The sequence below is a fragment of the Otolemur garnettii genome, unplaced genomic scaffold, assembly GCF_000181295.1.
Source record: "Otolemur garnettii isolate 467f Iridium unplaced genomic scaffold, OtoGar3 scaffold00075, whole genome shotgun sequence".
NCBI lineage: Eukaryota > Metazoa > Chordata > Mammalia > Primates > Galagidae > Otolemur > Otolemur garnettii.
In genome coordinates, this window is record NW_003852470.1 from 5,810,735 (window position 1) to 5,834,562 (window position 23,828).

The following is a 23,828-nucleotide window of genomic DNA, read 5'->3' on the forward strand; positions in this document are numbered from 1 at the left end:
GTGTGTGTGTGTTGGTATCTATCTGTGTCTGTGTGGTCTGTGTGTGTGTCTCTGTATCTGTCTGTGTCTGTATGGTCTGTGTGTGTGTGTGTGTGTATCTATCTGTGTCTGTGTGGTCTGTGTGCATGTGTCTGTATCTATCTGTGTCTGTGTGTCTGTATCTATCTGTGTCTGTGTGTCTGTGTTGTCTCTGTGTCTCTGCAGCTGTTCCCTCTCCAAATGCTTCTAGACAGCAGGAGCCAATCACTTGTCACCGTTTGCCCAGCACCCTGTACTAGGCAGAAGGGAAATGAGACCATTACAGAACTTGACTTTAAGCCGCCTGCCTTCCAGGCAGAATGAAAGACACCTACAGTCCCCACCCAGGGCTCTACCAGGAGCGGCTCTACCCAGTGCAGCCCCACCCCCCACACCTGTCCTCTGGCCACGCACACCCCCAGCAGCCGCCCTGGAAGAGCCATTCTCCTTTGCACAGATGTGCGTTCCTCAGGATTGAGGTGACGCTTTGCTCCTTGCCAGCAGGAGGGAAGCCCCCTTTCCTCTTGCCACACAGTGAGCCCCTCCGATCCACCCAGAAGCATCTAACGCAGCGGTTCCCAACCTGTGGGTCACAACCCCTTTTTAACAATGAAAACACATTCCGGCATTAGGAAGGCTGAGAACCACTGATCTGATGAGACTTCCCATGTGCCAGGCCCACAGAGAGCACTGCAGTCTCCGGCCCCACAGGGGCTTGCACCAGGGTTAAACACTAAGTCCACAGTCTCCAAGGGAAATACGCAACTACAGAGAGCTCACAGAGGAGGGCATCTCCGAGACTGCAGGCTCCGGGCACAACGGCTCCTCTGTGGTAGGGACATCAGGGCCAAGAGCCACACAGCAAGGGAATGGCAGGGGTGGTGAAGCCCTTAAACCCCGTAGTGGGGAGTGAGAGGAGGCCGGGAGGCTGGCAGGGCCCTGACCCTGAGGGGCCTTGACATCCAGCCAGACAGGGGGGCACCCAGATGAGTGCTCAGGAGCAAGTGTCAGGGTCCCAGCTGACCGCTGTGTGGGACCAGGTAGGTGGGAGCGCAGAGCTAAGTGAGGACTCCACAGGAGCCCCGGGGATACCTGGCAGGACTGAAACTCAACCGTGGAGAGAAGGTGAAGACCAGAGTGGAGGTTAAATCAGCAGAACAGCAAGGAGCAGGGATGGGACGAAGGGTGGTTCACAGAGACGGCAGCAGGTGCCAGGGTAACATTCCCAGGTCAGGGAGGGAATGTTGTGGAGCTGCCCTGAAGGGCAGGCACACAGAGCAGGCAGAGAAAGAAGAGAACCCCAGAGCATGAACGGAGGATCCCCCCATGCTCAGAGCTCACACAGGGAAACAGAAGCCGGAGAGGACAGGGGAGACCAGGCCGGTGGCATCTTCATAACCAAATGCATCAAATGTGCCCAAAGGAAGCAGAGAGTGCACTGAGCCAGCAGGTCACCCCATGAAGCTAGCAAGAGGGTTATGGCGGGAGAGGAGGGGCAGGTGCCAGAAGGGAGATGGACAGAGACAAGGCGAGATGAAGATCGGAGAGAGCAGAAATCAAAAGAGGAGGAAATCGTCAATGTACAGAGACAGACGCATTGTTCTAGGTAGAACTAGTTTTTGGTGTTTCCTTTTCTTTTTCTTCCCTTTCCTTATATACATATGTTTTTCTCTTTAAGATATGAAATTCCAGATCATGGGAATGTGAGTCTAAAGAAGGAAAGAGAAATAACTAATAGAAGGAAGTCCACCAAGGAGGTATGAGGGGATGACACCCAGACAGGGGCACATGGACTGCTGTTCAGGTTGTGCACTTGGCAAGCAAACTGACAAAAAAAGGCAATCGGAACTAAACCCTGCCTCTATTTGACTCACCACACCCTACGCCCTGGCACTGACTGCACCTCCCCACTCACTCTGTTGATGAGGCCCTTATTCTCATTCACATTAAAGTACCATGAGTCAGAAGCAACTCTGGACCTGCAGAACAGGTCAGCAGTGGACCCTCAAAGGGCCAGCACTTCCTCACCCCAGGCCCCTCTCTGTCCTCTAGAAAAACAAACCCAGTACCCTCCAGAAGTACGTGGGGATTATCGCTATGGCTGACATGGAGCTGGACTTCACTAAAACACCAGAATGCAGCTAAGGGCTTTTCAAGTATTGGGTCTGAGCACTGAAGCCGCCCAAGAGAATGCGTGTCCACAGAATAAATCCAGCAGGAAGACACTCCCATCGGGTGGCAGGATGGGCTGGCACAGTTACTCACAGGGGTCACCAGTAGAGAAACCAGGACGCAACATCTAATTACACGGTCAGAAACCCTGAGCTGCAAATGCCTTTTCTCTATTTTCGAGCACCTCAGTTCACAAACCAACACATTAGTGACACCATTAATCTTACTGTAACATAACTTAAACATGCTGATTAAATGTTCCTGATTATGCTATGCTTAAAATGCTGTCCTCGCAGGAGAATTTCACTAAAGAAAAAGTGCATTTGGGTTGCCATTTGCTTAACCAGAGTAACTCAAAACAAAAATAATTAGCATACAATGTATCTCAAACAACAGTTACAGATCCCCCCTGGGGTCGTCTGTGGATTCCCTGTCCACAGAAAACATCCAACATCTCTAGGTTCAGGGATCAGATATTTAGGTTCAATATTAAGGATTGTGACAAGGAAACGTGTTGGCGCAAACCTAAAATGGGCTACAGCCTAGGGGTGAGCTCAGACGGGACAGGAGGTGTGAACAGACAAGGGCAGGAAACCCCTGGGTCTTTGTGAAGGTGAGCACTTGTTCCAGGTCCCTCCTGATCCTGGCACCCTTCACGGTCACAAAGGGCATCAGGTGAAGCCCAGGATACTCGTGATGAGAAAAGGGCTCCACTGGGCAATGCCCTGCAAACCTACCAACCACATCCCCTCATCTCTCCCTGAGATGACCTGACTTCCACCGGAGAATGAGCCCTGGTGAAACCTCAGGTTCAAGGTAAAACTGAGCTCGTAAAACGTGGTATTACCCAAGGTCACTTTGACTCAGGAAGGACCCTGTGATCCCCTTGAAAAACCATCCCATGCTCTTATCTGAGCAGCTCCTCCCCGGGGAGTTCATGGAGCCGGGGCCCTTCCATCAGCCCCAGCGCGCTGGCTTCACAGATTTGGCCACGCAGCAGTGAGACTGGCAGAGGCTGGCTTCGCATCCTCTTTCCAAGCGATTTCCTGCTGGCCTGAAACCAAACTTGACTTCCCTGTAGGACTCTGTAATAAAAGTTTATCAAAAGCCTGATGACTCTGCAAGAGAAAGCAGAGATCCAGGGGAGCCCTTGCTCGAAGGGCTCAGGGACCTTGGCGCTGGGGCTCACAGGCCAGAGTGACTCCAACCAAAACAGCCCTAATTGGACCTCCCTGTGGTTTTCAATTAAAGTGCAAATTGGGAGGGCCATTAATTTATGAGAAGATCCCGGGTCAGCTGAAAGTGCTCTGCCTGCAGAGGCCACACTTCATCCACATTCTGGGCTGGAGTTTTTGTTCTGCTGCTGCTGCTTGCCAGGGAGCTGCATCGGGCACAGCAGGAGAGAACGGCCTGTCCTGGGAGGGAGATATAATTCAAACCCTCCTTCAGAACAATGGGAATGAAGCAGGTCTGTTTACCTCAACTGTGCGGAGTTTACCGCTAGTCTGTGCCGATCAAGGATTGAGACAGACCTATGAGGTTCTGAAGGTGACTTCCCCTCGGGCGGGAGGTGGGGCCACAGTCACAGTGGTTTCCTGGCAGCCCTCCTGGCCAGCCCAGAGCCAACTGTCACCAACCTGGGGTGATTGATTCATTACTTCTGCCCACAGAAGGTCAGCTGCTTGGAAACATCAGTGCGGGATTAAAAATGATGTGTGTGAGATGGTGGGGAGGGATCACTTGGAGAACAGAAACCAAGGGAACCAGTCTGCACAAATGAAGCCATTTCCCTGGGGGACCAGAGGGAGGGCCCCAGAACACAATGTGGCAGGGAATAGCACACGGGTGGAGGGGACTATGTGTAATGTCTCCACATTTTTCTAAACATCAAATCAAACTCCCTCCATCTTCCACCTTCATCAAGGAGGTTGGATCTCAGCATCGCTTACAAGGTGATCAGCCAGAAAGCCATGTGCTGTCCATCAGGGACGACCTTTACACACATTCCCCTGGACCACCACCACCAACATCAAAGTAAAAACCAGACAGCACCGTCCCAAGTTCATGTCTTTGGACATCGATGGAAACAAAACAGTGTGATACGTACCCTGCCCCTTGTGGTTGACTTCTTTGGCTGCGATGACTTTGTTTATGACAGTCTGAAGGAAGTCATTCTCCCCTGCCACCCTGGGTGAAAAACGGGATGACATGTTCAGCGGCTTGTGTCGAATGGCGTCGTCCAACGCGAGCCTGGAGGGCACGGGACGGCCAAGAGCACAGGAGACAGAGGGCACAGAGACCCACAGGCCACAGTGACAAGGGAACACGAGAGCGAGAGAGAGGCATCATGAGTCAACACATGACAGAGGACAGGAGAGGTGACAAGAGAAACAGGGAAAGGCATCGATCAGGAAAATGCTGAACCACGAGAGAGAAACAGAGCCACGAGGGTGACCCATCCCCGGGGATACGGCACCAGTCCTCTCTGCACTCCACTAGATGTTCATTTATTTTATTTGTTAAAAAAGGAACTTGTCTAAAAGTCACGTGATTAAAAATCATTTAATCTCCAAGAACGTTTTTGGCCATTTCTCCAATTTCAGTAATTCTGAACACAGCATCGGCCAAAGGGCAGGTGGTCTGGAGGGAAAACCAAAATGAAGATTAAAGAAAAACCAACCCTGGAATCTAACTGCTTGGAAAAGCTTCCTACTCGACTGCACACACCATGCACTCCGCAGAGCTTTAATTAATTCTATGTGAGAAGAATGGCCCAGTCTTTGGAGAACACAACTACCAGGTACCATGTGGGAAAAGTAAAATCAGGGCACAGTTATGAGCGTGAGGCGTCCGTGTGTTTAGGGCCCACGAACCCTGAGCCTGCCCCAGACGCTGCTCTGTCCCGGAGAATAAGCACATGCAGGGAGCACGTGCAAAGAGGAAATCCAAAACAAAGCACAGTAAGGGCGGGACGGGGAAATATACAGCCTGCATGTCGTGTTAAAAATCAATTCGGAGACAAGGGCAGCACTATCCATCACTTGGGCCACATTACTCAAGAGAGCTGAGGACTGTTCTAATTTACTTCACCAAGTTAAAAAAGACAAAAAGACAGAGAGAGAGCGAGAGAGATGTGCACTGTGCCTCCTTCCCTAAAACCGACCCTGTGAGATAATAAATCAGTTTTAATGGAGCAAAAAACGGTTTCATTAGCACGACATTTCCCAAAGAACTGGTTTCACTCGTATTTTGCTACTAAAACCAGGCTGTTCTTTTGTTTCCAACACCACAAATATTAATCTGTATGTTCGTCTTCTTTTAATGGAGCAAGGAGTCACAAATTACATAGGAGTTAAGCATCTAAGAGTCTTTTTTAAAGTGGACGCTTCACTAAAGAAAAAGATGGTGGTGATGTGCAGGCGATCTCAAATAGCTTAAAACACGGCCTGTGAAAACCAGTGACTCTAAAACAAACGACCTCCCTACGCTGTTAAATCACAGCTGAAGTTCTTCTCCTTGACTTTCCAGAGACAAGGCTAACAGGCTATTCAAATCAGCAGTCCACTTGGGCTTCAAAACTCTGAGAAACAGCAGATAACGGAGCATTCAAAACATGAGAAGGCTGTGTTTATCTCATGGAGGAGAGACAAAACTTAAGATTATAATTTCAAGAGGTGTATTTAATGTACCTCCTCTTATCCACCAATTTGTCAAGATGATATTCCCCTTGCTGGCTAAGGAAACTTCTAGATGCTGGGGCTCTGTGTTCGATTTGTAGGCCGTCTCTACTAGGTGGGATTTCAAAGCCACATCATCCAACCTCCCACGGGAAGGAAGCGGGCTCTCTACACCCTGTGCCACGTGGGACTCAGCACTTGAAGTGGAACTAGTGTAACTGAGGTAGTAACTTCTTAAGTCTATTTAATTTTAATTCACTAAAGAGCACCATGGGGCAAATGGTTCCCATATAAGACAGGACAGTAACCTAATACATTTAAGCCACAAAGACCTTTGCCTGCAGTTGTGCATGGAGAGATACATGTAACTGAATCGTGACTTCCAGCTAGATGGTGCAAAGTTTTCTGTTATTCTCATGCCCAGAAGACTGTAAAGTCTCCTACAGAACTGTACAAAATGCCCTGGGAAGCTATCTGACCACATGGCCTCCCTGCAAAGGAAGCCAGCTCCTCCCCTCCTCGCCGAGTGCGCTCCAGTCCCAGGTGAGCAGGGGTCCGTCAGGAAGGACACACAGGGCTCCACCTCTGGAAGCCGCCCCCACATCTCCTGCCTGCCAAGGACAGGGCTCCTTTAGAGGCCAAACCCCTCAGCAACACCCAAAAGCAATGTCAACTTTCTAAAATAAAATGTCTCACGCCTGAACTCACTTAAGTGAAAACAAAACTGAGGGAAAAGAGAGAGCGCAGAGCGAGGACAGTTCACTGCACCCCGACCATTTATTCTCTCAGATTCACCCTCCCCAACTCCAAGGACAAAGCCTCTTACCCTGAACCTAAACTATTCTAATTGCTCCCTCTTCCACCTCTGTCCAAGAAATCGGTGTGCTCTTGAAGTGGCCAAAGACCATTCTCTAAATACCCTCTAGCTTCCATCACCAGGGAAATAAACAATGCTTTCAGCCTTTTCCATGGTTCTACCTGTGAATCAGATAATCAATTTCACGTACCTCCTCCGAGAGCTTTCCCAGCTTTAAAGACCTCTTCCCTCTCTAAAGACCTCAGGTCTGAACTAGACAAAGCTTAAATAATGACAAGCACAGAGATAGTCCACTCTGAGCAAAAACCGAGACAGAAAAAATCAGCAGCCTGATTTTATGCTTTACTTCTCTCTTTACAAAAGAACTCATCATTATTTTGTTTGGTTTTCTATTTTAAAAACAGCAATCTCTGGTGATAAATCTTAAAAGTATTGTGTGTTTTGAAAATGTGAATAGCTACTAGAATAAATCAATTATGTAAAGAAACATTCACGCTCAGAGCAGAATTGTAATTTTGTGCCTTCCATGCGATAAGGCAATTCTGTGATCACAGGTAAAATCTCCCACTTTCAGGGCCATAAACAAACTTGAACCTAGGACTCCTAACAGCTACAAAAAAATCCATGTGCTATAAAAGTGACTAAAGAAGACTTTTCATTATCATTACTAATAAATCCCTACTTGTGTATAACTTACAAATTGAATTACGAAGATAATTACTATTATGAACCTACATTTTCCACATCGTGTCTGGTTAAGGACTTGAATGGCTCCATACTTACGGCTGAAAGGGAATAAAGTGCTGTTTGTCTTCATCGTCTACTTTTCCATTTATTATGTCTGTTACATCCATCACTGGGGACAAAAAGACAACAGAGATTGTTTTGCTTAAATGCTATAATCACACAAAACAAACAAACAAAGGAACATCAGAACATCTTCTGGCAAACAATAGCATCAGCTCTATGGTGGCTGCTTCTTATGCTCAAGTCTAAGTGCCTGAAAGACAAATTAAGTTGTCAGACAGTGTTGTCCCAAACACAGTTGGGGCCCCAGGGGCATGGTTCCATTTAATAATTTCCTTTTCCCATTATCCACTTGTCATTCTAAAGTTGTCCTGTCCAAGGGAACTTTCTGTCATGATGGGAATGTCCTGTATCAATGACCATCTAAAGTGTGGCAAGTAAAACAGAGGAACTGAACTTTCACTTTGCTGTCATTCATTTAAATTTACATGCAAGTAGTCACGGGGGCACATGTCAGTCAGTACGCCTCCGGTTACTGCATTTCCCCTAAAACCAAAATAAACAAGTAGCTACAATTGACCAAGAGGCCATCGACTGCCTGCTGCCATCTGTGTAGTTTCCAGGGGACACTTCAAGGCTAATCCTCAGTCATCCACTCTACTGCTGGAGAAACTGAGGCTACAAGCCAGGGTGACAAGCACACCTGAAGTCACACAGCCAGACAGCCCCAACACCCAAGCTCTGTCAGTCTTATTAAACCGCCCCTGAGGGCACATCCCCAGGCAGTGCAGGCTTGTGATGCCACAAGCAAGACTGACGTCCTGTGTACAGTCCCTGCGTCAAAACAAAGCCATTCCCTGCTTGTATGCGGGCTCTAGCCCAGAGGCACTGCCCACCTTCCAGACAAACACAAGACAATCCAAGAGTGACCCCAGATGCCCTGGACACTTTCTCTGCCTGTGTCATTGCTCACCCACCCCAGTGGGCCACAGGAAGGAGAGGAATGTGCCTTGTTTATGGGTTTGCTGTGCACAAGCTCCTCCCTCACGACTATCATTATATCTTGAAAATGTGGACAATTTTCATTTCTCCCACACCACCTCCGAAAAGGAGAGGAATTTGTAGAACCAGAAAAGCAGCATTTTCCCACCCTGCGTGGTTGGTTAAAGCCCACAGAGGCTAAAGGGAAACGTCCCCACACACCCGTCTGAACGAATGGGCCTCAGAGACCAAAGAGCTAGGAATGTGCTGAGGGGTACAGACCAAAGAATCCAAAGAATCCCAAATAAATTCAAATACCCAGTGACAGCTGCTCGGCAGGCGTCCACCTGGCAGAAGCCTTTCCGGGTCCTGGATGAGCAATGGACTGCAGCACCCACTGATTGTCAAGACGCCACGTGCCCCAGGCCACACTTTTATCACGAGTTCAGCATCATTAAATAAAACTAATCTAGGCAGCAGCCCACTGAGGGCCAGACTGTGGGCCAGAGCCAAGTGAGTCTGGACTCACAGGTCAGCCCGTGTACACAGCCTGTACTGGTCGTCTTCGCCGGGGGCCCGCAGCCTCTCCCTCCCAGCAGGGGTCTCATCGCATCAGCTGGATGGGAGACTCCCCTGCCAGGGCCCCAGCATCCAGCCCCAGAGCACCCTAAAAGCAAGAATCACAAGCTCAGCCCAGACAGCCATACGTGGAAAGGCAATGGTCTCAACCCATCCAGCCTGGACCTTGGAGGAGAAGGCTTTGATGTCACTGGTTACCGTGTCCTTTTCAAAGGACTGTCCTTGCTATGGTTTGGAGAAGATGTCCCTGTCACCAGAGAGGGAAATGAAGAATTTGAGGAGAAACACCACAAACTGACCACCCAGGGTCTCTACGTTCAGGCAGAAAGGACAAGATGAAGATCAAAGAGTCCTGTGTGGGCCTCGGAAGCAGATGAGGACGCACAACACTGGGCCGTTGGGGCTGGGGAAGGAAGGTGGCAGTGGCATCAGGACAACAGTGATGGAGGGTCAGTGACACAGACAGCAAAGGTGGGAAAGCAGAGGAGGGAGGTGAGAAGTGCATCACGGGAGGAGGCTGGCAGCTCGTCTCCTAGCGTGTTGGGACAAGCAGCTCAGGCAACTAACTGGGCCTATGCCCAGAGATGGTGAATCCCACCAACTCGCCGATCCAGCAGCCCCACTGTGCGGACCTTCAGGTGCAAACTGTCAGAAGGGTGACACTTCAACAATACTCCCAGCGTCCCAACTCTAGCACAAAGCCTAAACACCCTCAGAGCCTGAACGCAAGAGACTCCTGAAAGAATAACATAGCTACAGATCACAGGCTCTGAAAACCCTACTTTAATAATATTTAATAAAATAAAATGTTCATAATACAAAGTTAGGTTTTTTAAAAAGCACACCTGTGCAACATAAATAAACTTACTACTGAACTATACACCTAAAATTGGTGAAGATGGTAAAAAAAAAAAGACTAAAGAGACACACAAAAAAATCAATAAACAAATAAAAAATACACAGTCTGAGCGGATACTGTTTTCTCAAAATTATATGCAACACATACAGAAACAAATCAGAAAGAGTTAGGTCAGATTCACCATGAATACTACTCTGGCTAAGTAGAATTATGAATGATTTATTAAATCACCCTTATCTTTCTATTCCATAAAATTTCCATAACTTTTACAATTTTCTATCACTTTTACTTTATAAAAAGCTAAGACTAGAAACGTGACATATTATTTTCAATAGACGACTAAGAGCTGCAGACGGAATGGTCCACAAGCACTTTTCTCATTTTAAGGAATGGAGCTCTGTTGACACAGACAAGCAGAGTCCTTCTGGAGAGAGCCTCGAAATTAAATCTGCATGTGCAAATTGAAGTTGCGTATGAATGAGCAGAAGACCATCGCCAGAAAGCCTGCTCAGGTGTGGTAGGTGTCCCTTCTTAGCAAGAGAGAGCACACTGGGTTGGAGGACACAGTGACGCAGGTGCTATCAAAAGCAGATGGCCCCAGATGTGCTGAATCCCAGCTGCGAAGACAGTCCAATGGCAACAACTGCAGGTCACCGGGGAACCCGGGGTAACTCACAGGTGATCTGGGTTATAGCAGAGCTTCTGGTCCAACTGGACAGAAGTAGGTCAAGAGTAGTTATTACTAGCGCCCCAGATTTTGCTCATATCTGGATAGTGATGAGAACCGCTACATTAAAACACAGTAGAACTCCTGTAAGTTGACCACACAGGGACTGTAACAAACTGGTCCAAACAAGGAAGTGATCAACATGAGGAACTCGGCCTGCTGTACTGACACAGACGTGCACATGTGGTGCATATCAGGTCTATGAAAATTAGGCCAGCTTAAGGACGTGGTCAGTGTAGGGAGGGGGTCAACTATGGAGTTCTACTATATTTCCCTTCTATACCAAACATTTACATAGCCGGATCACATGGTGAAATGTCCTTCTTCCTGGTTCAGAGTATTGTTTCTAGTTGGAAACTGGAGACCGTGCATGTAGAAACAGAAAGCCCAAGTCCTTAACCCTCACGGACAGCAACACAACAGCCAGCAGGTCTAGGAAAGTGGGCCCCTCTGAAGTGAGCGTGCAGCCAGCTACCTGCGGTTCACGGCTGGAGGCCCAGCGATGAACAGGACATCACCACCCGTGGAGTTTGGGAAACCAAACAAACAATTCCTGGGCAGTTATACCCCGAAGTGAGCAGAGGGACACTGCTCAGTGGACCTGGAAACTAAAATCTTCCAACAAAGGAAAACAAACACCTGAGTATCTCCAAAGAACTTTACGTGGGTTCTGCAAATCCAAAGAGCTAGGAAGGCTCCAGGTTCCGGTCCCAGCACAGCAGGGCAGGGCTTGGTTCTGGGGGAGTCCAGATAGGAGGAACCTAGGACCACATGGGGAAAATCCCCACATGATCAGCAATATCACAAGACAAGACAATGGTGGAGTCATTGCCAAGGATCCAAGCTTCAGAGACTAGACAGCGGTCAGGTGTGTCAGCCAATGCCCCCAAGTGGAGCCTCCAAAAGGCCCACCCTAGGAAATACCCTGGACTCCAGGAATTCACGGAGAACGCCAGGAGATGGGAGGCCCTAACAAAACTCTAAACTCCACCAAGCATGGGTGACCAGGGCAGTGTCAGCTAGGCCTATGGCCAACACTTCCTAGAGTATCAAACCAATGAAACCTAAAAAAGTTCTCATTTTCATCAAAAGAGGGTAAAAACTGTCAGCCTTTGGCCTAGGTTCCATCTTTCAGAAACAGCCACGCGTTCAAGGAACGCACACTGGAATCCACCCGGCAATCTAATAACCAGCTTCAGTGCTGGAAAGAGCAGAGACTTGCCCACGCTACAAAGATTTCCCCTCAAAGGTGCAGCCTAAAATACCCGAGACAAAAATGTGTTCTTGAAACTACTGCAGAGGCGGGAAAGAGAAAAGAAAATTCCTAAAAATGACAGGCATTTCAACTACAATATAGAATTACACGGAAAAGGTGCTACAGGTTGTGACACAGGAGCGATTTTCAAGTACGCATTCAAATAATAAGGGGGAAAGATGTAAAAGGTTTCTCCAGCCCAAGGCCACGGGACCCGGGAACAGTGACCTCGCCCTGCACATTTCACTCACCTGTGGTAAAATCACGGACCCCTCACTACTTAGCCCTACTGGGAAACAGAAACCAAACCCAGGAGCTGCTTTCTCATTATGCCTATATCATGTTACTATTTACTGCTTTGAGAGTAGTAAATCATTTATTTAAATGATTTAAATATTTTTCCAAAGCATCCAGGTGGAGCATAGAAGATTTCTAGGACAGTGAAACTACCCTGCATGAGACCGTGATGGTGGACACCAGGCCCTGGTCAAACTCTCAGAATGCACCAGACCAAGAGCACACGCCAGGTGAACTGCGCCCTTCAGGGAATGACGACATGTCAATCAAGGCCCCTGGCTGTAACAAACGTGCCAATCTGTGATGCTGATGATGGGGAGACTACAGCGGAGGAGGGGGTACAGGAATGATCAGGAGGGGGTACAGGAAAGATCAGGAGGGGGTACAGGAATGATCTATATTTTCTGGTCAATTTTGCTTAAACCTGAAACTTCTCTAAAAATAAAGTTTATTTTAAAAAGGAAGACAAAAACGAAGCTCTGAGTCTCCTGGTAGCCACGGTAAAGGACGTCTTCCCCAGCCATTCACACAAAACATCCAGCCACGTGCCAGGAATCAAGGACTTTTCCCACACAGATATTCATAGGAATCCCAAGAATTAAAAAAAAAGAATAAATCCCAGAGGGCTGGGTGATGAAACTCCACAGCAACCATGAAAGTGAGAGAAAATCGTTTCCCAAAACTATGAAAAATGAGGGTGACATTGGAAGAGGCCAAATAATCAGAACTTTCCTGGGGACACTTTTATCTTTCCACAGTGGAGATAACCGCCCTCTCACTTTTCTTGTGCTTTCACCAAAAATGAGAGAGCACAAACACAGGAGATGCAAAAGTACCACTGTCAGCTGACCATCCGCCCTCACGGCGCACTCTCTGACCTCCTCACGGCTGTGACCGTCCCGTGCAAACCCACTCCTGAATCAGCCACCATCTCCAGAGCACCTGAAAACCTCCCAGGACTGGCTTCCTTATGGGGTGAGAAATGGGTCAGGGTCTCTCCCAGGAAAAGATGGGATCTGCTTTAAAACCAAATATATGATTTATGTCTGAGCCCTGTAGGCCAGAGCCCCCTGGGCCTCACAGGTCCATGACTAGAAACCACATAGGAACGAATTCATATATTTTTTTCCTCTCCAATAGAAGAGCTTATAAATCAAAGCTGCCCCCTGTCCAATCAACATTCAGGAGCAGTTCTTATTCAATGCGAACATGATGATCAGAAACTCTCAAGGAGAAAGGGAGAGATGAGTTACCCGCCACTCCGAAGGGTCGCCGCAGGCCGGACGTCAGCTTCCTGGTGTTGTTGTCCCTCAGCTCCATGCGACCCACTCGAACAATCTGACAGACAAAACTGATTTTCTCCCTTTTCAGGTCTTTGCTTCCAAGGTCCTAGAGATATTAATTTCCATAAATTATTTTGGAGGACCATTATTCAATGTAAGCGCAATTGAAAAGGACAATAAAGAGATGGATCGAGACTTTTTCTTTAGATCAGCTTTTATCATTTTAAAAAGTCATTCACATGACAAAAAGGAACTGAACAATAGTCAATTAATGTGAAGCAAACTTAAGATGCAGGTTTAAGAGACACGTTGGACGGTAATAGAGGACATCTTTGTCACAGTGATTCTCAGGGTGGCTACAGACCCGGGAGATGTTGGGGAAGGCACTTTACTGATTAATGTTAAATTAACCTGCATCACAGGCATCCTTGGGACCCGTGTGCTCGTGTAGTAGGGAGTCAGAGGCAAGTCGCTAATAGTCGTTATTACAGCAAAGCGCAGTGCAACTCAACATCTCTGGGTGCACTTACAGTAAAAACAGCTCGCAAGTTATGTAATCTGTCTATATCTTTAGGCAATCCTGAGCTTGACCAGCGAACCAGGTAGTTTTCACTTGAAAAAGGAAGAAATAAAAGCAAATTAATTTTCCAAGTATAACAAGGTACCAAACATACATCCACACTGCCTTATAATTAAAAGTACGAAGGTCCACTATCCAGACAATTATGAGTTTATAAATAACAACAATAGCAAATAGAGCTATTCATCCATTAACATAAACTTGGTAGTTTTAATTTGAGGTCTCTTGGGTTATAATTGCAATGGAACTACTTGCAAATAGCATTTTCAAGGTTTTCTTTTTTTTTATTTGAAAAGCCTAATTATTCATTTAGAATGATGATGGGATAAAATTCAACACAATGCATGTTTATTTCACAGCTATGACAAACCAAATATCCTATAAAATACAAACTGTATCCTACAATCAAGAAGACATGAAGCCCTCACTAGAAGTGAGAGAGAAATTCACCCACTTGTTCTGTTTCAGTTGTACACTATGTTTGTAAATTTTGAATGATACAAGAGAACATAATTAGAGTTTTCACATACACACAGACACGCCAACACACTTCACACTTAGTTGAACCATAATTTTTCTATCTGGACAAGGAGAAAGTTCTACTGAGGGCCAAGAAAGAACAATGGATTCACAATGTTGTGACTCAAGGAACATTAATTGACGGTATGTATGTGGTAGGCACCATTCTAGATGCTACATTCCAGCCAATTATCTTGGAGAAAAAGTAACAGGACAAAGGTCACATAAATGACATTCAGAGAAATCAAAAGTTCAGAAAAGGAAAAACTGGTGTTTAGGGAGGTCTGGATATATAAAATTCTATGAAGACGGCATTAGGAAATGAAATATCCCTTTAGTCTTCAGCTGGGTTCTTAAAACATTACAAGAATGTTGCTGTGGTTCAGCGCCTGTAGCACAGTGGTTACAGGGCCAGCCACGTACACTGAAGTTGGCGGGTTTGAACCCGGCCCAGGCCAGCTAAACAACAATGGCAACTGCAACAACTAGCTGGGTGTTGTGGCAGGTGCCTATAGTCCCAGCTACTTGGGAGGCTGAGGTAAGAGAATCACTTGAGCCCAAGAGTTTCAGGTTGCTGTGAGTTGTGACGCTGCTACGGCACTCTACCAAGGGCGACATAGTGAGACTCCGTCTCAAAAAAAAAAAATGTGGCTGTGATCACTATCACTCCACACGCAGGTAACAACACACACATAAGAAGGATCATCTTAGTCCAAAGCCCCAGCTGGTGGCCAAACACTGTCTAGAACGTGCTCTTGGCTCAGCTGCTAGGTGACCTTGGGCGACCAAGGTCTCCCAGCACAAGTGGACCCTGCTGGTGGTTCTGGTGCCATTTTCCTTACACTTCCCAAAGAGAAGCAGCAGCCAAGAAGTGTCACCTACCTGATGAATTTGGACTGAACTGGGTCATACAGAGACATGAGCACTTCAGCATCTTCTCCTATCTTACAAACCACATTTTTGAGGTTGACAAACAAGGCCAGAGAAGGGGTCGCAGCAAATTTAGCTTGTCGGTTAATATCTATGTTCTGCTTCTGAGACTGTGAATGCAAAAAGGAGAAAGTCACATTAGCTGATCGTTAACCCCAGCTCTGTTCATTTCCTGCAGAACAGAAAAAGGACACAGCTCACTGGCCTAACATAGCAGAGCCATTCCTGGGCCACTTCCTTATCACACAATTCTCCAACAGTCTGTACTGAGTAGTTTCGGCGACAGAAAACATTCCGGTGATCAATCAGTCAGGATATGCTAGTAGCTTGTTTAATTTTTAGTTCCCTCGTAAGACTAGACCCTCCATGGATATCTCTGTCTCATTATGTCCTCAGTTCCTGGTACACAGTAGATACATATACTCAAGAAATACTTGCTCAATTAAGAGATGGCTCAAGCAATCAATTTCTAAATATCTGCTCTCTACAGCATATACCATTAATGGTCATAGAAGGCGAAAACAGACCAACAAGACATGTGTTCCCTGCCCTCACTGAGCTTGGAAGATGCCCCCTCCCACCATTATCAGAGAGGAAACACAGACCGAGTCTTGTTTCCCCTTTGACAGATGCAAACAGTGTCATTACGATCCTGTGTCCTAAGTACACTATGCTGTACGCAACCCCTCAGGGGACAAACCCTTGCCCGTCAGCAGTAACACATTTGACGGCTGGCTCCATCCTGTTCATCAGAATAAGGAACACGCCACTGTGTAGTTGTCCCTGTTCAAGTTCCTTTTTTCTTGCAAATTCTGGGCTTCATTGACATTTTACTAACGTTGAAAACTGGTACTGAGAAAACATTTCCAACATGGACGGCAGATGACAGAGAACTGAACTTACTTTTTCTTCTTGCAATCTTTCCTCCACTTGCTTCGAAGCCACTTCATGAGCTCTGAAGAGACTAATGGTGCTGGTTAGCTCTGGATCCAAAATGTTCCCATCTTCGTCTCTCACCACCAGGTCCAAATCAAGAATTCTACAACAACAAGCATTTGTAACTTCACAGGCACAAACCAACCAAGGAGTTTGAATTCCTTAGTACAACTTGATGCCCTGGCAACTGAGCAGACAAACAATCCTAGAAAGCTGGGTTCACCCACAAATATTAGGGAACATAATTCTATGAGGTCACTTTAACTCAAAACATATCTCCTTAGGAGAATGAAAAAAAAAATTCTTAATTGTATTGCCAGTGCAATAGTAGCTTTGTCTTCCAATGAGAAATTTTGTAGATCTACAAAGCCCAAGTGAGATGTGAATATAAATACACACATTCACACACATATACACACACACATATGTATAATATGCATTCACATATGAATCCACAGGCTCAAACACATGAAGGTGGCAGTTTGTGTCATCAACACTGAGTTGGGGAAAAAGAGACAGAGGGAAGAAAGTGAGAGCACAGACACACCTCCCAACCTGTTTACAACCATCTCCAGTAGGGCCCTGAGCACAACTTCCCTTCCACTTTGAGTCAGTTCTAATCCCTACATTAGGCCACTGGAAAGTTTTCAATAAAAATGTTCTATTGTATTGGACACCAAACACAGGGACGTCATCCACAATGACGTTAAGCAACTTCCTGGCCAGATGGCTACGTTTAGTGGCCAACCTAACTCACACACAACATCTGGATAATAAATCAATCTGTCCAATCTATACATGGAAATATTTTGGGGAAAATTCTCATTTCCCCAGTCCCACAAAATCGTCCGTTGATTTTTATCAAAGATTTTATTTAGAGAATACACAAAGACAATTATGTAACGAATGAAGTCAATAGCTGTGCTACCGCAGCACATTCTGTCTTCCTAAGACGTCAAAGTCCTAGGGCAGGAAACTACCCTTAGACATCTCATACCCTGGGATGCTGGGATGACATCCCAGTTCTCAGCAAGGCCACAAAACCAAGCTATTTCTTTTTCATCACATGATAAAGGAAAGAGAATCTTCTAAAGGAATGGTATATTTCTTTTTCTTCTTTGTTTTTTTTTTGCAGTTTTTTGGCCGGGGCTGGGTTTTGAACCTGCCACCTCCGGCATATAGGGCTGGCGTCCTACTCCTTTGAGCCACAGGAGCTGCCCAGGAATGGTATGTGTCAATCAGAGAACAACTTAAACAGCTACAAATTTCAGAGGAAGTTGAATTGCTCATGAACACCCCGTGTGGACACACTGATCTCAGACCTCTCTTCTTCCACATTCCTTACGGCTAGATGTGAGTCTGTAACAGGGCAAATACTGTGGGTTCTGGGCATTCTGCTGAACCGCTGAATTTGGAAGGCAATTACAAAAACCTCATGTTTTCCTTTTAATATATATTGAGCAAATTCCACTGAAGGTGAAGCAGGGCCAACTGGCAAAAAGCAAGCAGCTAAAGAGACCAACAGAGGCTTTCTGCACTTCATGCAAACCGTCTCCATAGCTGCAATGTTTGTGGGGTGCCTCAAGAGGAACAGAAAGACAAGTGAAGAAAAAAAGTCTTCTAAGGTCTCATGAGTTATCTTTGTTACATGTTCACTAACAAGGGAAAGCCTTCCCACCTCCCAAATATTACTACTTATACCAGCCCTGAACCTGCTCCTGAGAGGTGTCAGTGCTGCTGGGGTGTGGTCAGAGCCAATGCTGGTGGAAGCGAGGCCAGTTACAGGGTGAGCTGGTCAGTTCCAGTGTGGGCGGGTCAGTTCCAGATCAGGAGTAGCCAGTTCTAGTGTGGGTAGGGTCAGTTCTGCTGGAGACATCCTTAGTTCTGGTGTAGGCATGGCCTATTCCGGTGGGAGGTGTGGTCAGTTCTAGTATGGGTGGAGTCAGTTCCAGTGTAGGTGTGGCCAGTTGCAGTGGAGGCGGGGTCAGTTCTTGGGTAGGCGTGGCCAGTTGGGAGGCAGCATGGTCAATTCTAGTGTGAGCAGGGTCAGTTCCGGTATAGGTGTGGCCAGTTTTGGAGTGTGAGTAGGGTCAGTTCTAGTGGGGGCATGGCCAGTTGAGGGGAGGGGCATGGTCAATTTTAGTGTGGGTGGGGCTGGTTCTATTGGGGTTATGGTCAGTTCTGGTGTAGGTATGGCCAGTTCCAGTAAGAGGTGTGATCAGTTCTGGTGTACAGAGGATCAGTTCTGTGGGTGGGGGTCAGTTATGGTGAGGGTGTGGTCAGTTCTGGGGGGGGCAGACCCCGTACAGGGCAGGTACAACTACAAAGCACCTGGTTTTAGCAGGTCCAGCTGGTAAGCAACAAAACTCCCTAAAGCAAAGCACCAGGTCTGGGCCCTACACCAGCCTACCTTTACAGCATGCCACGTAATCACCTCAGACCTGCCAGGACAGGCAGTCAGACCCATTTCATGAAGGAACAAACAAACCTAACCTCAAGGGAAATTATTTATTCCAACAACAAATATCTGCAAGAGCCCAGAGCCTGGATTCTGCATCCAAACCCTCCCCTGGCAGAAAAACACATGGTCCAGAATGCTGCATGCAGACCAGGTAAGGAGCTTCCTCGCCAACCATCCTCCATACTTTGCTTGGCAGTCAGCACCCAGCTGGCTCTAAATATGCAATTTCCATAAAGAAGATGAACTTACCATGGTAAGATAATCTAGAGATTAATTCCATGGAAGTATAAAGCATCTATGAGAATGAAGGTTGTACCTTCCCCACCTGGAAATTATGTGTAAAACTGTGTGGGTCTGTGTTATACCCCTGCATTTTTCTAGAGAAAATGCTGGCCTTATTCACATCCTCTAACGGATTGCAAAACCCCTCCAACCTAGGCTAGAAAAAGTAGATAGAAAAGGTAAGAACACCTAAGTGATGAATAAAAAAAACACAAAAGTCCTTCTCCTTATTAAATCCATCTATCTTAAAATCAAACATTCAACACTGTGATATTATTTTGTATTATTTTGTTTTCTGAAGGTAGGAAGATAAGCACAGAGCACTGGCCTTTAGAGAAATTATGGAGTAGCCTGGAGATTCTTGGGTAAAAAAATTATCTTATTAAGGATTATATTTCCTATCAAAGTAGTAAATCACATTTGGAAACCCCTCCTTCCTTAACTAGATTGCTCCATGATATAATGTACTTTGCTAGCTTCCTGCAGCCAAATTAAGCAGGTGGTCTCTGAACATAAGTTCAAAATAAGATACTCCAATAGAAAATAAAATCAAAGCCCACAAGTTTGGGGTTTTCAGCAGGTGGTCTTGAAATAGGTTTTACTGTAACAATATCTAATCTTATATCCAGAAGTATGTGGCTTTCTCGAAAACAAAGTCAAAAACCTTTTCCTTACACCATTTCTAATCCAAACTCTACACTTTGCTCATAATGTAGCTTTCAGAAATTTTTCACACCTGAAAATATAAATTACTAGAAAATTATGTGATCATTCTGATTTCACAGAAAGCTTCTTCAGTTACCCAGGGCTCCCTTCAGCCCAACGGCTAGAGGCAGACCCTTCCCGTCTCTGAATTGCAGGGCCCAGTACAGAAAATGAGAGGGTTGGACTAAACCACAAGTTTTCCAAATCTGCTGTCCAGCACGGTCCAACTCTATTTTTAAAAACTGAGACTTCCAGCCAGCATCCCAGACATCACAAATCAGAACCCTAAAGAGCGGATCTTAGAATTCTGCATTTTGAAAGCTATCTAACTGTTAGGATGTAGAACAACATTTGGGAACCAGGTGAACAGATAATTTTTAAGGCTTCTGGCAGCTCTGATATTATGTAGAGAAACAAACAGATACCAGGTGGGAAAGGACATGGCCTCATTCTAGCTACAAAACCTAGCAGAATTAAGATCTGAACAGCTCATTTCCCTTCAGTGTTAGAAAATTAGCATTAACACTAGAATGTGCCACCAATGGGGGAGGAGGGGCGTCGAACACACCGTCACTAATGGCATTCAAGCAGAGGTGGGTGGATGCTGGCTATACATAGAAACTTCTGCAAGATACATAATTGCACAAAATTTGTTGTTTGTCTAAATTCAGATTTAGCTGGGCTCTATTTCTGCCTGTGAATTCTGGCAAGCCTCCAGGGGTGACAGGTCTTCAGGTGATCTAATGCCCATTCTTCTCTAGGAACTAAGGATTCCACAGGGGGACACTTAGAACCTGCTTGGTGTCACTACCAAGCTGTCCTTTCTCACTACCCAAGAAACTTACCCCCCAAAACTCTGAACTCAGGAGTCAAATATCAGGAGCAGACAGTAAAAGTTCCCTCTCAGGAGTAGTAAGGTCCCCTCTGGAAGGGGAAAGTGACAGGCTCCCAGCTTCTGGGCTCCATGAAGAAGGAAGAGACTAAGTTTTGAGAATGACTCGGGAAACTTTCCGATTTTCAGAATCCAACAGAAAATACCTCATCCTCCTCAAAACAAAAACCATGCCATTATTTCGATGGTAGAAATTTTGTCTTATAATAAAATGTGATTTTGATCTCCTCAAAGCTTATGGTGATGTTATTATATTGGTTAATTTAAGCATGAAATCATCTTTCAAACAAACCAACCTGTTTCCATAATCAATTTTGGCCGTGACCTTCTTCTTCAGCTCTTTGAGCTCATCCTGCGGCAGAGTTCCAGAAAGAATTTGCGACCGCCACTCAATCAGGTCGTAGATCATGTTCCGCACACTTCGAAACATCTCCCTGTTATCTTGCTATCAAAGGCGGGAAAAGTCAGTTGTAAAGCTTTTGATATAAAATAGCATTGCAGAGTTAGCACAGAACAGTTGTGTACACACGAGATCTACGTACTATATTCATTAATGCTGAAATTAAAAAGTATTTTTAGCACAACCTGGAAGACATTGCATGGAATTTAGTTTCCATGAGACACTAAAAGGATCAAAAGTAATGCACAATCCCCAAGATTCATCCAACATTCCAGGTGTACACGATAGAATCCAAAATTCACCCCAGCAGGAGCTGAGCTTCCAACTTCATGGCCTGTTCAAGAGCTTCTAACACCTGGCCTATGGATGGGCAACTCTTAAAGTTCCTTCAGAATTAGTCTAAGTCTAAAGATCTGGATCCTCCCCAGCTAGCATCTGGTCTTCAGAATACCCCACATTCAGGATGGTATTGGCACACAAAGAAACTGATCACCAAGCCTTGCTGTCAGCTGGACTATCCAGAAAAACATGCCACATTGGGCTGGCTCCCTGGCCCACTGTGAAGCACCCGGCCCACGCAGACATGCTGCTTCTGCAAGAAGCCAGACCCCACCTACCAGCTCTTGATGCTTTTATGCCAAAGGAAAATGTAAATAAGATGCAAAATTCATACTTCTTTCCACTTTCTAAGTATTCTGATGGAATTGATGCTACAAAGAAAAGCAAGGGTTTGTAATTGCAAGAGTGCAATCTTCAAAGAAATGGGGAACATCCACAGGGAAAGAACCTAGTGGTTCTTTCTGGGAACCGAAATCTAAGTGGAACCTGATGTGATATAATTCTAAACATCATGGTCCCTTAAAAAAAAAATGAAGATGTATCTTGCAATCTTAGCACTTTGGGAGGCAAAGGGTGGAAGAAGACTTGAGGCCAGGAGCCTGAGACCAGCCTGGGCAACACAGTGAGACCCTGTCTCTAGAAAAAATAAGAAATATATATTTTTTAATTTTTTAAAAATTAAAATGTGCTCATTGCTTCTTTTGTTTAAAAAAAAAAAAAGTCCCCTCTACATGTCTGAACTATGCTATTTCTACTATTTCACCTTAGTCATTATTTCTATGAGCTTCTAACATCCCCACTGCCCACTCCTCAGACACTGTAACGGGCTATTTTATATTCCACGAGCTTGTCTTTATAATGTTATCCTAATTTTACTTTCTTAAATGAAAGCTAAATCGTCAAAATTAATGATTTGTTAACAAAATTATGTTCATTTCACTCTTACTGACTCTCCTTGTCCTTTTCTCTAACATTTTACTAACATCTACAAACACAGAACAGAGCAAAAAGTACATATTTAAAAAAAAAAACAACATCTTTGGCTTAGTCATGCACAAATCCAACAGTGTCAATCCATCAGAGGCAGATGGAAGCTGTGTCAGGAAACCCAGGTGATCGGTAAGAAACCTCTTCCCGGGATTCATGGTGAAAACTACCCACTGACATGATAGTCAGCAGCAAGTCCTGTTTGTTTTGTTGCCATATTTTTGTTTAAAAAATTGCTAAGTTGAACATGAAACACCGACTATAAAATTGCTCAGATTTACACAAAACATTCATGGCTAACTTTACGCTTTTAGGTTTTTGAGTGTGTTTGATGAACAATTACTGTAACTGCTTATTACGGAGCATTTATAGGAAACCACTGTATAATCAAAAACCACAAGCCTGCCCAACAAGCAGCTGTGGGGCTGCAGGAAGTTTTCTATGCTCCCAAGAAATTAACGTACTGACTTCCTTCCAGAGCCCTTGCGTGGTGATAATAACATTAGCATATGAGAAATCAACACTCTGAATAGAAATACGGGCTTAACAAAAGCTAATCTTCTGCAAATATGAATTTATGTGCAAAGAAGTGCCCTGAGGGAATATGAAATAGAAGATGTCAGAGCTTCAACCTCTCCCCATTAATAAGGCTTCTTCTGTGATCGGAAGAGCCGGACAATTGCTCACAAAGCTAGAATGCAAACCATTTCCCTCCCCCATCATAAACATGGGCAAATCTAGATGGTCGTAGTTTTTCTTAAATGGTAAAGAGGCATTACCTACTGTCAGACAACAGCAAACCAATAAATAGTAATGCCCTTCTACCGGTTCCATAGTAAGCACGTCTTACTGTTTAAAAGCAGAGTTTAGGCTGGGCCCAGTAGCTCACGACTGTAATCCCAGCACTCTGGGAAGCTGAGGTGGGCGGATCACCTGAGCTCATAGGTTCGAGACCAGCTCCAGTTAGAGTGAGAGCCTGTCTCTAAAAATAGCAGGGCTCAGCAGCTCACACCTGTAATCCTAACACTCTGGGAGGCCACAGCAGTTGGACAGCTTGAGCTCACAAATTCAAGACCAAAAAGCGAGATGCCGTCTCTACTAAAAATAGAAAAACTGACACAAGAACATCACTTGAGCCCAAGAGTTGGAGGTTGCTGTGAACTATCATGCCACAGCACTCTACCCAAGTTGACAGATTGAGACTGTCTCCTAAAAAAATATATAATAATAATAACCAGGTATTGTGGCAGGTGCCTCTAGTCCCAGCTACTCGGGAGGCAAAGGTGGCAACAACAACAACAACAAAAGAAAACTAAAAATAAGTAAAAATAAATAAATAAATATACTTCACAGGGCGGGGTTTTTGCAATTTTTTTTTTTTTTTT

General features: G+C 45.5%; 1 protein-coding gene across 1 annotated transcript in view; it reads right to left on the reverse strand.

Annotated features, from left to right (window-relative positions):
* Positions 1 to 23,828, reverse strand: part of DOCK1 (dedicator of cytokinesis 1) — a 455,243-nt gene that overhangs the window by 417,463 nt on the left and 13,952 nt on the right. Inside the window, exons 5-11 of the mRNA XM_012807800.1 lie at positions 21,014 to 21,162; positions 16,345 to 16,480; positions 15,394 to 15,551; positions 13,943 to 14,024; positions 13,383 to 13,518; positions 7,468 to 7,540; positions 4,298 to 4,377 (exon numbers count right to left, since the gene is read on the reverse strand). Coding sequence (XP_012663254.1) covers positions 4,298 to 4,377; positions 7,468 to 7,540; positions 13,383 to 13,518; positions 13,943 to 14,024; positions 15,394 to 15,551; positions 16,345 to 16,480; positions 21,014 to 21,147 — 799 coding nt within the window. The 5' untranslated portion in view covers positions 21,148 to 21,162. The remainder of the gene's footprint in view (positions 1 to 4,297; positions 4,378 to 7,467; positions 7,541 to 13,382; positions 13,519 to 13,942; positions 14,025 to 15,393; positions 15,552 to 16,344; positions 16,481 to 21,013; positions 21,163 to 23,828) is intronic.